Source organism: Eschrichtius robustus, chromosome 4 (genome assembly GCF_028021215.1).
Source record: "Eschrichtius robustus isolate mEscRob2 chromosome 4, mEscRob2.pri, whole genome shotgun sequence".
Classification (NCBI taxonomy): Eukaryota; Metazoa; Chordata; class Mammalia; order Artiodactyla; family Eschrichtiidae; genus Eschrichtius; species Eschrichtius robustus.
Genome location: NC_090827.1, coordinates 77,746,355 through 77,760,963, shown reverse-complemented (window position 1 = coordinate 77,760,963; position 14,609 = coordinate 77,746,355). Strand labels below are relative to the sequence as shown.

Below are 14,609 nucleotides of genomic sequence, written 5' to 3'. Positions count from 1 at the left end.
ACTCGGGCTCCCAGAGTAAACTTCTCAAGGCCCCTTCCCACCCCAAAGCCCCAGTCTCCAGAAAGGTCTCAGCAGGGGCTTGTTGGGCAGAAGCCACGCCCACCAATAGAAACCAACTGTGATCTTACAGGTTGAGGAGCAGGTGGAGAAACTGAGCATTAATAATTACCTACGCCTGGGCTCAGCTTTTTACCGCGGCGCCCGGCGCCACGCTTGGTCCCCCTCGAATAACAGGAATAGAGAAGAATGTCGGGGCCCAATCCCATCGCCCCCCGTCCCCCCGTTCCTGTCCCCCGCACCACCTCCACCACTAGCGGCGTCCAGCCTCCTCCCTCGGGAGCGTGCTCGAGGGGCGGAGGCGGACCTTTATTGTCTGGGGAGCACCTGCCAGGTGGCGGGCCGGTCCCCTGATGTGCGCGTGGTGCCCAGCTTCACAAAGCGAGCGGGCAGCGCCACTCTCGTCCGGGAACCGCCTCTGGCAGCTCTACCATATCACAGGAGAGAAGAGGTGGAGAGATGAAGGGGCTCTGGGGTCAGGAGCGGGCGGCGAGGGCCGGCGTGCTCGCTCGCTACCCGCGGGCTCGGTCCCCCGGGATCAGCACGTCGAAGGAGCAGGGGTCAGACGCCGCAGCCAGGGAACAAGACCCAGGAGTGGGGGAGGGAGGGAGGGGAAGCGAGGAGGGGCGCGGAGAAGGGGCGTGGCCGGCACGCAGTGGGAGGGCGCTGGGAGGAGGGGCCGCTGCTCGGCGCTCGCAGCCCTGGGGGCCCGGCTTTGCCGCGCTCCGTGCACTTGGGCGAGAGCAGGAACGTGGAACGGAGCTCCGCTCCCAGCGCAGCCACCGCGATGAGAGGCGCTCGCGGCGCCTGGGATTTCCTCTTCGTCCTGGTGCTCCTGCTCCGCGTCCAGACAGGTGGGAGGGCGCTGCGGGCACCCGGACCGCGTCCCTCGGCTCACCCTGTGCCCCCCTAGGGCCCGAACACGTTGGGGTGTGTCGGGAGAGGTGGCTGCCGGCCCTCTGGTGCCGGGGCATTTCAGTCTCCGGGAAGATTCGGGGCGGCCCTGGGACTCTCCTGCGCCCTGCTCTGCTCACCTGCGCAGGGAGCCCCCTGTCGCTGGTGGTGGGCGCGCTGAGCTGGGGGTCTTCCGGGAATGGGGGCGGCGAGGGGGGCTTAGGCTGAGCGAGGTGAGGCTGAGGGCAGCGGGTTGCGTGCGAGTTTGGGGATGCTTTTGTGCGGAGGGTGAGCGGGCGCAGGGGCGGGCGGCGAGGGGCTTCGCACCCAGCGCGTTAATCTCCGCCGGGCGAGGCGCGACCGCTGCTTCCTTTTGTTAAAAGTTGTGCGTGTGTGACCGGCGCACCGGAGGACCGGCCGGCAGGTTCTCAGCCGCGCGGAGGGCGAAGTTGGAGGAGAGCCTTTTCTTTGCTCTGCGGCGGCTGCTTTCCAAACCGCGGCGCTCTTTGTGCCCCAGAGCAGGGGACGGACCCGCTGCGTCTTCTGCTTCAGGCGCCATCCTGGACCCGAGTCGAAGACTGCGTTGTCCCCGGGTCCTCCGTTTATGCCTTTTGCACGGGGCGTACCGCGTGCGGCTCTGTGGCCGCTAACCTGGAGGTGCGGCTCCGGAGACAACTTGGGTAGGGCGTGTGGAAAGCAGCCGCTAGGTTGCAGACTTTTTGCTTTTGTAGATTCCGTGCCCGAGGCTCGCCCCTTTCTGCCGGGTGCCGTTTCTTTCCTGCAACGCGCCTCGGAGCGGCTGAGGGCTGCGTTTGCTGCCTGCTCCCGGGGGAGGCGGGGACGGTGCGCCGGGACACTGCGGTCCCTGACCCCAGCCGCCACCCACTCACGGCCAGAGTGCCCGGCCAGCCTGGCAGGGCTCTGCAAGCCCCTCTACACGGTGTCTGCGACCTGTAATCGCAGGTCCTTGTTTTCTTTGGGAATTTTGAGATTCGCAACACCCCCTCCCATATGATATCTCTACTGAAGGGCTGCCTGAGGTGAGGGGTGGGAGATGGAGTGGAACTTTCTGCAAATCTTACTTACATATTAAAGCTGTTATGAAAATCGGTTATATCTGCGCGGGAACTTGGGTCTTCAGGTGGAGGAGGATTTGCAGGCTCCTGGAAGCCCTCAGATTCCTGCCCCTTCTCTTTTTTTCTGGGCGTCGCTGGTGCGCAAGCGAGTGCAGGTCGCCCGGCTAACCCCTGAAGCCCTGCTTTTTCCCAGGTCTTTTTTTTTTTTTTTTTTGACCTTTAAGGCTAACTTGATGATGTAAGGATAGAAAGTGAGTCTGAACTGGAATTCAAGGGCTCCAAAGGAAGCATCGCTATGAACTATTGTGGGACTCTATCTACTGCTGATCAGTTTTCTCATAAAGTCTTAAGATGCAGCCTTCCCCTTCCCAGTCTTATAAGGCATTGTGAGGGCTTTTCTGTGGGGGAAGAGAGGTAGGAGGGATCATGAATCAGTGTCCGGATTCCCGTGGTGGATTTGACTGCCTAAGCGTTCAAATTAGACGTTTGGTCCTTTTCATCTTTGTGCCTTGACATTTTAATTTCAGTGAAGGGGTGTGCACTTGGACCCGACGGGGACACAAGAAAGGTAGACCACACATACTATTTCCCATTTTTTAAATTAAGTGAATCAATTGCTCTCTTATCCCTCATAATTAGCCCGCTCCATCCAACAGATTTTTTTGGCAAAGGGGATTTTAAGGTCTGGCTCCTGGGGGGCAGTGTGGTGTAGTGACAAAGGCTTGTGCTGCCTTTCTGGTTCTTCTTTTCTCAGCTTCTATTGGCTGTGTGCCGTTGTGCCAACCCCTTAAATTTGGGGGAGCCCGGGGTCCTCAACAGGGCAGGAAGGGGTCTGCACCGTGAAGGATCCTTTGGGTCCCAAATTCTCCTCTTCCAGCGTTATGAGCGTAGACTCTACACTTCCTCTGAACTCTTTCCCTGAATCCTTCCTGCCTCCTTGAAATTCCACTGCCTCCTGGTCACAGCGACCGCTTGGTGGTGTCCTACTGGTCTGCCTCTGGTTAAAGCAGGGAGATGTGTGTTCCCTCCGGTCCACACGTGCTCGCCTACAGTTTCCCTTTGAGGCCTAGGAGGTGCCAACTCTGCAGGACCCTCCATCATCACCACCCCCGCCCCGCCCCAGTGTTTACAACTCCTGTGCCCAGCAGGATGAACCTGCAGTGAATAGTGAATCATACCCTCCCCTCGTTCCTGCAGGTGTGAGGCTAGAGTCATCCCCAGCAGCTGGACACATAACATTCTGAATTACCATCCTGCTGGAAATAACATGATGGTCTTATAAAAGGGAACCCAGACAATTCATTTATCCCCTTTCTGGTCTTTCCCACCCATCCACACATTTTTTCTTAAGACTTTATAAACCATTCATGCTGTGCTATTGCAACACGTTTTCTAGGGTGCCTCCAATTTCACATTAGTGCCAGACCCAGTTCTGGGACCTTTGCCTGCAATTTCCAGTCCTCTCAACAAGCCCTGGAGGTAGTCTTGTTACCACCCCTACCATCAAAGCTGGAGAAACTGGCTGAGGATAAGCCAGTTCCCAGAATAATCAGGGGTGAAGCCTGAGATTGGCCCCATATGCCCAGCTGTATATCCAATCACATGATTTCTCAGAATCAGTTGTAAAGTGAGATTTATTTGAAACTATTCTATATCATATGCCAGGCGTTGTTGGAGGTTCTGGGAGTATAGGATGGCCAAGATCATTACTTTCCCAGTGTTGGTGAAAAAGACCTAGATTGCCTGTCATACGATGTCTGAGTTAGTGTTCTCAATTTGAGGGAAGTATTCATTGAAGGGGGAGTCATTCAGTGATAGCTTCCCTGGGGGGTATGTAGGCATTTGACGCTGGGTATGAGGGCTTTAGGTGTTAGCTGTCCTATTCCAGGTAGAGTCCCTCCGAAATGAAGATGCACTGTCTCTAAAATGATAGTGCAAGTTAGTTGAAATTTTTTTCCATCCTCACTGCAAAAAACTAAAAGTGGTCTTAGCATTATATACTTGTGGCGTACTTGTGAGAGAGAAAACCCCCAGTGATGGGTAACATCATTGGCTGTTTACCCTGGACGAGCACAATGAGATATAATGGCAGCTCAGCACTCAAAGCCTTTCTTTTTCCAAAACAAATGCTTATCAGAAATGTGCCAAGTTATTTTGTGGGCTTCCCTTGGAGCACGTTTATGTACAGATGTTGTTGTGATGGATTTTGCTGCTGTTGTTGACGGCCGTTAGAAGTTGCCCTTAGGATTTTGACTCATTTCCTCAAGTCTCCCCCAGCTGATTAAAGAAAGACACCAGGAAATGAGCCGCGGTGTCCTGAGCGGGAATTCTTGAAGCTGGACTGCAGTGCAGGGACCCCTCAAAGACAGTGGTCAAGGCTGCAGCGACGTTTTCTCCAGAATGAATTTAGTTTAACAGCTGATAGGCTAGGGAAGTGCTTAATGTTGCTGCATTCACATATGGTAACTTTTTTAAAAAAGGGACTGAAGGACATTTGAAGAAATCCTAAGCATGCAAAATTTCACCTGCAGTCTCTGTAACTTGAATAGATATTTTCGTGGCTGCAAATCCAGAGTGAAGAGGGCCTACAAGGGAGTCACCAGAGGTAAAAGTTTGAATCTAGGGCGAATCCAGTGTAAATCTTTGTTGAAAGCAGAGAGGACTTGTGAGGAAGCCTAGCCTGGCAGCTCTGGTCTCTGACATTTTGGACCCGAGACAGACCATCTTTTGACTTCAGACTCTTAATTGCAAACTCATAGCCCTTGCTTGGATGTGTTTCGTTTGGCCCACATGATGCTTTTTTAGAAAACATTGGGGCAGTATTTAAAATATGGAGAATTTATATCAAGATCCAGATTTCTTTATTCTCTCAAAGAATCGAAACCTCCCCCTCTTTAGATGGGACCTCTACTCTTTCCATTGCTCTAGACAATACCACTCTATACTGCAAGTCGGGCTTTTAGGCATTTAGCCTTGGGTCCCGGTGAGCACAGGTGGGACCACGCAGGTACCTAGTGGAAGGAGCACAGGCCTAAGGAATGAAAACAGCCTTGTATTAGTCTGCTGGCTCCATGACTGACAGCTTTGTGACCTTGGAACAAATTGCTTACCCTTGCTGAGCTTCACTCTTTCATCCTAGTTTTAGCTGTGTGACTTTGGGAAAGTTACTTAACCTCTCTGTGCCAGGAAATGTGTGGCTACATATAAAGTTTTTAGAATGGTACTGCCTGGCACGCTCATGGTACAAGCTCAACACATGTCAAGCTCTGTACATATTTATTATCTGTAAATAAGGAATTATTGCTGTCCCTAAAATGGGAATAATGCCTTCTCTAATATGATTACTCTGAAGATTAGAAACAGATTCTTGTAAAGATACTTGGCACAGGGTCTGGGATGGCATAGGCATCTAACAAATGAAGAAACTCCATGAGTATGTAGAATATGACTGTTTCTCTTTATAATCCTTGCACGCAGATACCAATAGGTACTAACTTGACAGCTTTTAAAATGAAATAAACTTTAATTTTTGTCTTGAGTTTTACATAGCTTTTGACAAAACGGTTGGGAATCACTAGTGTTAAAGAGTGAACAGATCTTGGACTATTTTTTTCCCTGGGGGGAAGAAAACCCAGAAGATTTTTTTTTTTTAACATCTTTATTGGAGTATAATTGCTTTACAATGTTGTGTTAGTTTCTGCTGTATAACGAAGTGAACCAGCTATATGTGTACGTATATCCCCCAGAAGATTTCTCCAGTGAAAACATTCATACCTTCTAATTTTTCCATTCATCATATGCTTTAGCCTTAATGCTTACATTTTGGTTATGAAATACATTGGTTAGGTATTTTCCACTGCATACCTTTCTGACAGTTAGGTTTTTAAGGCTTTTGCAAACTTTAAAGTTTAAGCTAAATTGTTATTCAGGGCATGTGGCATCAGAGTTAAGAGTTTGGGCTCTGAAGTTGACAAGTTTATCCAGCTTGGCCTCTTGCCAGCTCTGTGACCTGGGACGAGACCCTTCACCTCTGCTTAAGCTTCAATTCCTCATCTGTAAAATGGGGATGATGGTATAGGCCTACTGAAAGGAGTAAATTAGATCATGCACGAAACACACTTTGTATAGCGTCCCTTAACAGGGAAAGCACGGGGACTCCACCATCAGGCTGATTTTATATTTCTTTTTCAGCGTTTGTCTCTTAGAGAAATTTGGAAATGGTTTAAAACCAGATTGTATAGAGGGGTTTCTTTTAGTATTAAGATGAAGCTTATCCATTCAATGTCTAGTTTTTTAAAAGGTTCACAGTTAGTGTTAATGCATACTTCTCTCTCTGGTTCTTTGTTTAACCTTATTCACAGGTTGTTTTCCACCAAAGGGAATATAGCTTTCTGGATAAAAGTTTAGGAAGGGAAAGTTCTGTAAATGGCCCATTTTCTCAGTGAATAAGTAAGTGTAGCTCACAGAGGGTCCATGAACCCTATTGCCTTGTAAAGTGGCATTGAAAGCACCTTGAGAGGGAGGAGCTTTTCCGTGACTATATGAGGCCCTTCCCTAGCTGTGAGGGACCAAGCTGAGCTTGTCCGTTGCCCTGGGCTGGACACACAGCAGTGCTCAGGCAATACTGGTTTAACTTCTCTCCTGTTCTCCAGCACTTGTACAGAGCTTTGAACATAGTGAATGCTCAGGCAACATTTCAGATTCAGTTTAACGAGGGATGATCAATCCCTATGCCTTGGTCCTTGGGACTATACGTGTAGGCTCTGGCGGTGGGGTAGGAACAGAGTAAGAGCAGAGCCAACAATTCAAAGACAGAATTGGTGTCGTAAGATGTGCAAAGGGCCCAGGCAATATTTCAAAGGAGAGGAGTTTATGTCTTGGTGAGCATGTGATAGAGATCAGGGATCAGTCCATGTGGGAGATAATATTTGACATTAATTTCTAAACTTTAAAAGAGGGTAGAGTGTCTGTAGTGGAGGCTTGTGTTGGAAAAAGCTCCTGAAACAGGGAGCAAGAGATGAAGATGTTATTTGAAGATTTTCACATCTTTCAATTGGTGTTAGGACTGGGGGTAGAGAATTGGAGGCGAAGAGGCTGGAAAGGTGGATTCTGATTAGCCTCAAGGAGCATTGGAGGGGAAGGGTATATTTAGTGTTGAGTTTGGTCCAGATTCTGAACAAAATTCTGAAGTCAAGGCTGCGGTAGACTTGACCCAGTAGTGGCCCTCCCAGCTTTGCTTGCTGGTCCAGGGCTGTTGGCTCTACTATTCTGTCCTGTTAAGTACACTCCCCAACCTGCTCCAAAAACTTGCACATCCCCTTGCTGTGGGCAGCCAGAACTAAGGGAGGGGTGTGTGTGTGTATGTGTGTTTAAATTTTAGTAAAATGCACGTAACATAAAATTTACCAGCTTGACCATTTTTTTTTGGTGTACAGTTCAGTGGTGTTAATTACATTCACATTGTTGTGTAACCCATATCCAGAACACTTACATCTTGCAAAACCAGAACCCTCTACCCATGAAACACTCCCTGAGCCCCTGGCAACCATTATTCTACTTTCTGTCTGTATGAGTTTGACACTCTAGGGACCTCATTCAGTATTTGTCTTTGTGACTGGCTTATTTCATTTAGCATACTGTCCTCAAGGTTTATCTGTGTTATAGCGCATGTCAGAATTTCCTTCCTTTTTAAGGAAGGCAATGTATGCATATGTACATGTATGTACCGACCACATTTTTTTCTCCATTCATCTATCGATGAACACTTGTGTTGCTTGCCCCTTTGGGCTATTGTGACGAATGCTGTTATGAACATGGGTGTACAAATATCTAAGGGAGAGTTTCAGAGGGGCCTCTCTCTGTTAGGATGGTTAGGCCCACGGCTGAGAGCTATGTGTTGGTGGGGAGCTGGGCAGAGGGACCATCGGTCATACTCTTTAGATGGTTAGGTGGTCTCTGGATGAAGGAGTGAGTGCTTGCGTGTTGGGGTGCATGCTCTGGAAAGAAGGGGGAACACTTAAGAGGCATGAGGAAGATAAAGGTGGCAGACTTAGTTACTTTGCTTGGCAAATTTACAGGCATCTTGGATGTGCCAGGCACTGACGAGATTGTGGGGAAGGGGAGCAGGAGCTATTGTGGGTGTGGTAACGGAGATCTGGGGGTGCCATGGAGTTCACAGAAATAAAGCCAAGAAGAGGAGCCCATTTGAAAGAGGGCATATGATGCTGGACTCCGCTATGTTTGTTTATTGATTATTTACAGGCTGCATTTACTTGACACTTAATTTCACAGACACGATGACAGATATAAATGAAAATCTTCTTAGGGTCAGGTGCATGTAAAAAACTAAACCCCAAAGGTCACAGAACATGGCACTATAATATTACAGTAGGATTTGGGGATTGTAAAGGATTGTGTGTTGTGTACCCATCGTATAACGAAAAGTAAATTTTCATGAAAAGAAATGGATGGAAGGAAGATAGTTTTTCATTTAGTCTCTGCATTAGACTATTTTAAAAGTATGTTTATTGGTTTTCTCAGAGAACAAAATGGATGTTTTAGGCACAGAAGAGGACGTAGAGTTGATTAAAGCTTTGGGAAATAGGCCCTTTGAAGGCAACTTAAAGAATTGGATTTATTAAGCCTGGAGAAGATAAGGTAAAGGAAGGTTTAGTGAATGACAGTCTTCAAATATTTGTAGTATGTGAGTGAAGAATGGGACAAAATGAGAATCGTTTAAATTGCCCCAGAAAAAAATTGAGGTTTTTTTTTTTTTTTTTTTTAGGGAATATTCTTTGATTGGAAGGGTTGGAAAAGACTTTATTGTGTTACCAGAGTCATAGGGCCTTGGCTACAGGTATGAGAAAAGCCAAAAGTAATTGTCATTCTGAAATGGTTAGGTCCTGCCCACCTCAGTTGGCTTGATGACCCTTTAAGGGCCCAGCTGAAATATTTCTAAATAAAATAACCAGCTGTTTTTCTCTCTTCACTGCCTCGGCTGTGGGGTGGACAGTTTCTTATAAATTCTGGGTAGACTCTAACAGGATCCTCACAGTTTTTGGTTATATTGAAAATAGCCAATAAAGAACCCACACCTAAAAAGGGGTTATTGGTCAATCTATTGGAGTTGGGGACAGTGGATCTAACCACAGAATGAACTGTGCAGTGCACGATAGCTTAAGCTGAGTGCCAAAATAAGAAAAACAAGGAAGTTCGGGGTCTAGAGAAATCAGTAATCGACCATCATTAGCCCTAACCTAAAAATGATTGTGCTCTGTGATCACCCGACCGACTGGTGATTTTGAGACACAGCCAGCCATGCTGCATGTAGGCTGACAGATCTGTAAGGGTGAAGGAAGTCCTTTTCCCTTGATTACTCAGGGATGGACTGTTCAGTCTGGGGTTTACCCAGCACCCTCACTTCCCTTCCCACCTGTCCCTTCCCTTTGGTCATTTCGTGGTCATGGCTCAGTGGCACGTTAGATCAGCCAGTGGTCCAGCAGGGGAAGGTGGTAGAAATGAAATTGCAATTGGGCAGTCTCTGGTTGATTACATCATTTCGCTTGTCATGTCAACATGCATGATGACTTCTGAGATGTGATCCCTGCCTTCAAGGAGCCTGGGGTCTGTGGAAACATAAGTGCTTGGTGTAGATGCTAACATAGTAAGATTTGTAATAAGATTTAAATACTAGTGCTGGTCCAGAAGCCAGGACACATATTCATTTGCATTGGGTGGGAGGAATGAGCATCATTTCTTGAGTAGAATGGCTGATTCCAAGGAAGATCTGGGACCTGAGTTAAATCTTGAAGAATGGGGCAGGAATTGGTCAAGGTGTGAACAGCAGAAGTAGAGGTTTACAGTTAGCTGAAAGACTCCCATAGAAAAAAATCTCTGTGGAGACTAGCAGAAGATGAATAGGATAATTTTTAGGGCACCTGGATTTTTCTTCAGTAACTGCAGTATTTCCTGCGGTACCATATGTGATGAGATTTTTGTATGTGTAATCTGGTCAAGTAGGTGCTTACTCAGATAAATAACTTTAAGAAACAGAAGAGTGGGGCTTCCCTGGTGGCGCAGTGGTTGAGAGTCTGCCTGGCAATGCAGCGGACACGGGTTCGAGCCCTGGTCTGGGAAGATCCCACATGCCGCGGGGCAACTAGGCCCGTGAGCCACAACTACTGAGCCTGCGCATCTGGAGCATGTGCTCCGCAACAAGAGAGGCCGCGATAATGAGAGGCCCGCACACCGCGATGAAGAGTGGCCCCCGCTCGCCGCAACTGGAGAAAGCCCTCGCACAGAAACGAAGACCCAACACAGCCAAAAATAAATAAATAAATAAATAAAGTGTAAAATTAAAAAAAAAAAAGAAACGGAAGAGTATAGGTCTCACTTTTGCATGATATTACATATATTGTATGCACAATGCAAATCCAGAGTAGGTCCATGCACGGATGTGTACTTGGAGTTGCTTTTAAGTCCAGGGCTAATTACCCTCCCCTACCTTCCTACTTCTCACCACCCCCCAGCCAAGATCACAGATTTTGTAGACTCAACATCTGTTAGTAGCAAGAGATGATCTTTGAGTCTCTGCTTCTTAACAAGTTTTAAATATTTATTAAAATGATAAGTCAGGAATGTAACAGTCTGCATAAATTCACTTGTTCAACCAACCAACCAACCCGGCAACAAATGAAACCCCCAAGCCTGATAAGAGTCCTGACTGGCTTAGGCCATCTTGGGATTCTGCTCTAGGTTCCCTAGCCCTGCATTTAGAAGGTAATTAAAAGGTCATGAGGGGTGCTGGTCACTGCCCTTCCCAAAGCAGTGAGCCTTGGGGTGGAGGTGGCTGTTTGCGGGGGGCAGAAATCTATCACTTGAGGAAAAAGTGTGAGTGATGGTACTTCCCAGGGAATGCCTTGTTCTTGACCTAATGGATTAAAAAATAATAGGGAAAATGAAAAGAGGAGAAATCCTTACTTTTTTCCTTGTGTCTCTAAGTTCTTCAGTGAGGCAAAACATCCCGCTTCATTTGGGTTTATCCCAGGTGACTCACGTTATTTCAAAGGGTGTTACAAAATTCTTGAAAACAGTCAGGGCTGCCGGTAATTTGAATACGATGGCCTGTGTAGACTCGCTAGCAGAGGCATTGCTTTGCAGGGTTAGAACAAAGGTGGCGTTGTCACAAAGAACTTTGGAAACTATTTGGTGTCTCTGTTTATTGGAAGGAAGTATTTATAGAAAGGGATCTAATGTAGATGTGGCTTCTGGGGAAAACATTTACTAGCGATTTTGTGTGGCATTTGGCTGTTATTCAACTTGGCTGGTGCATGCTTAAAAAAACCCAAAACTATTGTTTAAAAAATTGGAAATTATACTACTTGCAAAGACTATGGATGGGTCTGTTATAAAGTGATAAGTTTTTAAGTTTGTAAATGTTAAAATGCATTTCCATCCTAATTTTCACAATGTAGATTTCTTTTTTAACGGCTGATGGAAGATTTTCATTTCAGGGAATGGTCTGGTAAAACTGCACGGACTGGTCTTTCGGCTTTTCGTCATTGTTAAGTCAAACCAGGATTCTTACTCCAAAGATATGTCATTAGAATCACCACTTGAAAACAGTTAATTGGGATGTTTAAAGGTTTTTCTCCTTATTTTAGTATAGTCAGTATATTTACTACAGGGAAATAGTAGACAAGTTTCTAGCTCAAGCAAAATGCATCACTTTCATGAAAAAGAACCTCCCTTTCCAGCTTTTTAAAATAAACTAGCATATGTAGAAGGGTTTATGAATTTTTTAGGAGATCTCAATGTGTAGCCTAATTTCCATTCCAGTCTTTTCAAGGGATAGTATTTTAAATGATCACCTTCGTTTCAGAATGACTGCCTTCTAAGAAGAAGCTGGCCAGGATGCCGAAAGAGCTCAGGTAGCGAGCGGCATGCCATCAGGTGAGGACAAGTCCAAGGCAGGTGCAGATGGCTTCTCTCTCCATTCGGAAAACTTGGAACAGCAACTCTGGGCATAAAGCTGTAGTGCTTAAGATTTACAGTTTCATTCTGTTAATCCCTTCAGTATCTTTTAAACGGACCCTACACGTACCAGGAGTTTATAGATTTGTTCACAAATAATTATTGACGCAGTAGGGGGGCGAGTGGTATAGTTGTAAACACACCAGGCAAAAATCCTTGTCCTCTTGGGGCTTATGTTCTAGTGAATTCTTTTTCTCTCATGAGTCCAGGTCCACAAAGAGCCCAGAAGGAAGAAAAAGTCTAGAGTCTCTCAGAGAAAGCGCCTTCATTTAGATTTATTTCAGTTTCTTATTATGGTCAATTAAGGAAGGAAGCAGAGAAAGGCAAGGTTTCTCAGAGGGTTGGGGGACGGGGTTCACAGGGAAGGAGGGACCAGAAGAGGCAAAAATGAAGTTAGGTAGGGGTGGGTTGGGGAAGGGCCTGGGTCGGGGCCGACTCAGGAGGAGCTTTGTGAGATGTTTGTCACTCGAGTCCTGTCTGCCCCATCAGTGCCCTTGGAAGGGCTGAGCATCACACGCCAGTCTTCCAGCTTGTCGCGGCTCCAGTCTTTGTAACTTCAGCCTCTCCAGCAGGTATGAGGATGTACTGATGAAGGATGTACCGAAGGGGGTGGCAGAAGTGTCTGCAACGCCGGGGGAACACAGATAGGTGTCTTCACTTTCAGGACTTTGTGGAGCCTTGAATGTGCCAAAGTGCATGGTCCATCTGTGGCTTTGGAACCATTTTTCCCAGAATGGACCAGAATGCTTTTTCACAGCTGAGAGAGGATGCTTCAGGGGGTCCAGGCTGAATGCTCTCCAGTATGTCTCCAAGGACTGGAGGCTCTGCGCCTCCTTTTTAAATTATTTCATCTTTTTCTTGTCGAAATCTGACCACCTTCAGTTTTTAATAATACCTGTATTTAACTAATGGCACTTTTGAGTCTGACAGAGCGCCATTTAGCCACCGTCCGTCATACTGGGCATGGTGGGTCAACTCCTGTGTTGCTGCAGCCAGCCTGGGTGAGGTGACAGGGTGACTTCATCGGACTTTTTGCATTTTAGCCTTAGGGTGGCCTTTCAGAGTTCCATGAAGTGATAAGCCCTCCAGCTTCAAATCGGGGACTCCCCCAGATGAGAATTGACACTGTTGGTGCCCAGAACTGGAAAGTTCCTTCTCTGTCAAGTCTTGGGCATGGAGTAGGATTTGTGCTGCCTTTGGTATTGTTAGCGTTGATCCTCAGGAAGGAATCCAAGAAAAGACTGTCCAGGGACAGAAAGTGGTACCCTCTTTAGTTATGGGCAGGAAGGCATCCACTGACCACAGCTGTGATTGAAGGCATTAATGTAGATACTCAGGTGCTTGGTACCATGTCAGTTAACAATTTCGATGAAACCAACAGCTTTAGGTATACAAGTGTGGATGCTTAAGTAATTATGAAATCAGTTGCCTTAAAGCACTTGGTTTAGATTTGACGAAAGACTATAGTGTTTCTAAGCCAGAGAATTATTTTTATCTGGTGTCATCATCATTGGTTAGCACCTATTGTTTTGGGTGAGAATTTCAGGGCCTAAATTTAAATAGACCCTGTTTAAGTTTGCTATCAGTTGACTAGGAAAGGATTTAAAGAAAAAGAAGGGTGTCCTATGACTTCTAGGCTGGGTTATTTGAAAACCTATTAGCAGCCATTTTATTTCAAGATGGAGGAATTGAATCTCACGTTAACTTTAAAAAATATGTAACTTTAAAATACATAGAAATGTAAGTATATGTATATTTATCATGGGACCATCTCACACACGGAGGATAGTGAACGAACCCTCATATACCTATCATCCAGCTTCAGCAGTTGGATCAACACCAGTCTTTCTGCTTTACATCTACCCACTTCATCCTCCCATTTTTTTTTGGCTGCCCCATGCGGCTTGTGGGATCTTAGTTCCCCGACCAGGGAACGAACCCGGGTCCACAGCAGTGAAGGCCCATGTCCTAACCACTGGACCGCCAGGGAATTCCCCCCATCCTCCCATTATTTTGAAGCGTAAGCATCATAGAATTGCATCTGTGAACATTTTCAGTACGTAGCTCTAAAATAGAAAGGTTCCCTTCCCTAAACATAATGGTAATGCCAATGTCACGGCCTTCCAAAGCAATAAAATTCCACAGTGTCATTGAGTAACCAGGATTCACATTTCCCTTATTGAAAATAAATATAAAAACATAGATGAATATATTAAATATTTGATAGACTCTAAGCAAGAGCCATGTATGGCAGTTTGTTGATACGGCCTTTTAAGTCATTTCTTATTTATAGGTTCTATTCCCCAATGTTTGTTGAAGAAAACTGAGGATTAGTCCTGTGCAGTTTTCCACAGCCCTAATGCTGCTGCCTGCTTTCCTGTGGTGCTGTTTAACATGTTCTCTGTTCCCTGAATTTCCTGTAAATTGGTCATTTAGAGGTTTGATTTCTTTTTTAGTAAGACGACTTAATAGATGGGGTGTTCCTCTATTATTCTATTTTCTTTCCCTTTTTTGGATATACCATTGGGTACTTACAAAGACGACTTAATA

The 14,609-nt window shown here is 46.4% G+C and overlaps 1 protein-coding gene across 1 annotated transcript in view; it reads left to right on the top strand.

Moving 5' to 3' along the window:
* Positions 1 to 844: 844 nt before the first annotated feature.
* KIT (KIT proto-oncogene, receptor tyrosine kinase) overlaps positions 845 to 14,609 on the top strand; it is an 83,291-nt gene continuing 69,526 nt past the window's right edge. Inside the window, exon 1 of the mRNA XM_068542210.1 lies at positions 845 to 911. Within this exon, the coding sequence (XP_068398311.1) occupies positions 845 to 911 (67 nt within the window). The remainder of the gene's footprint in view (positions 912 to 14,609) is intronic.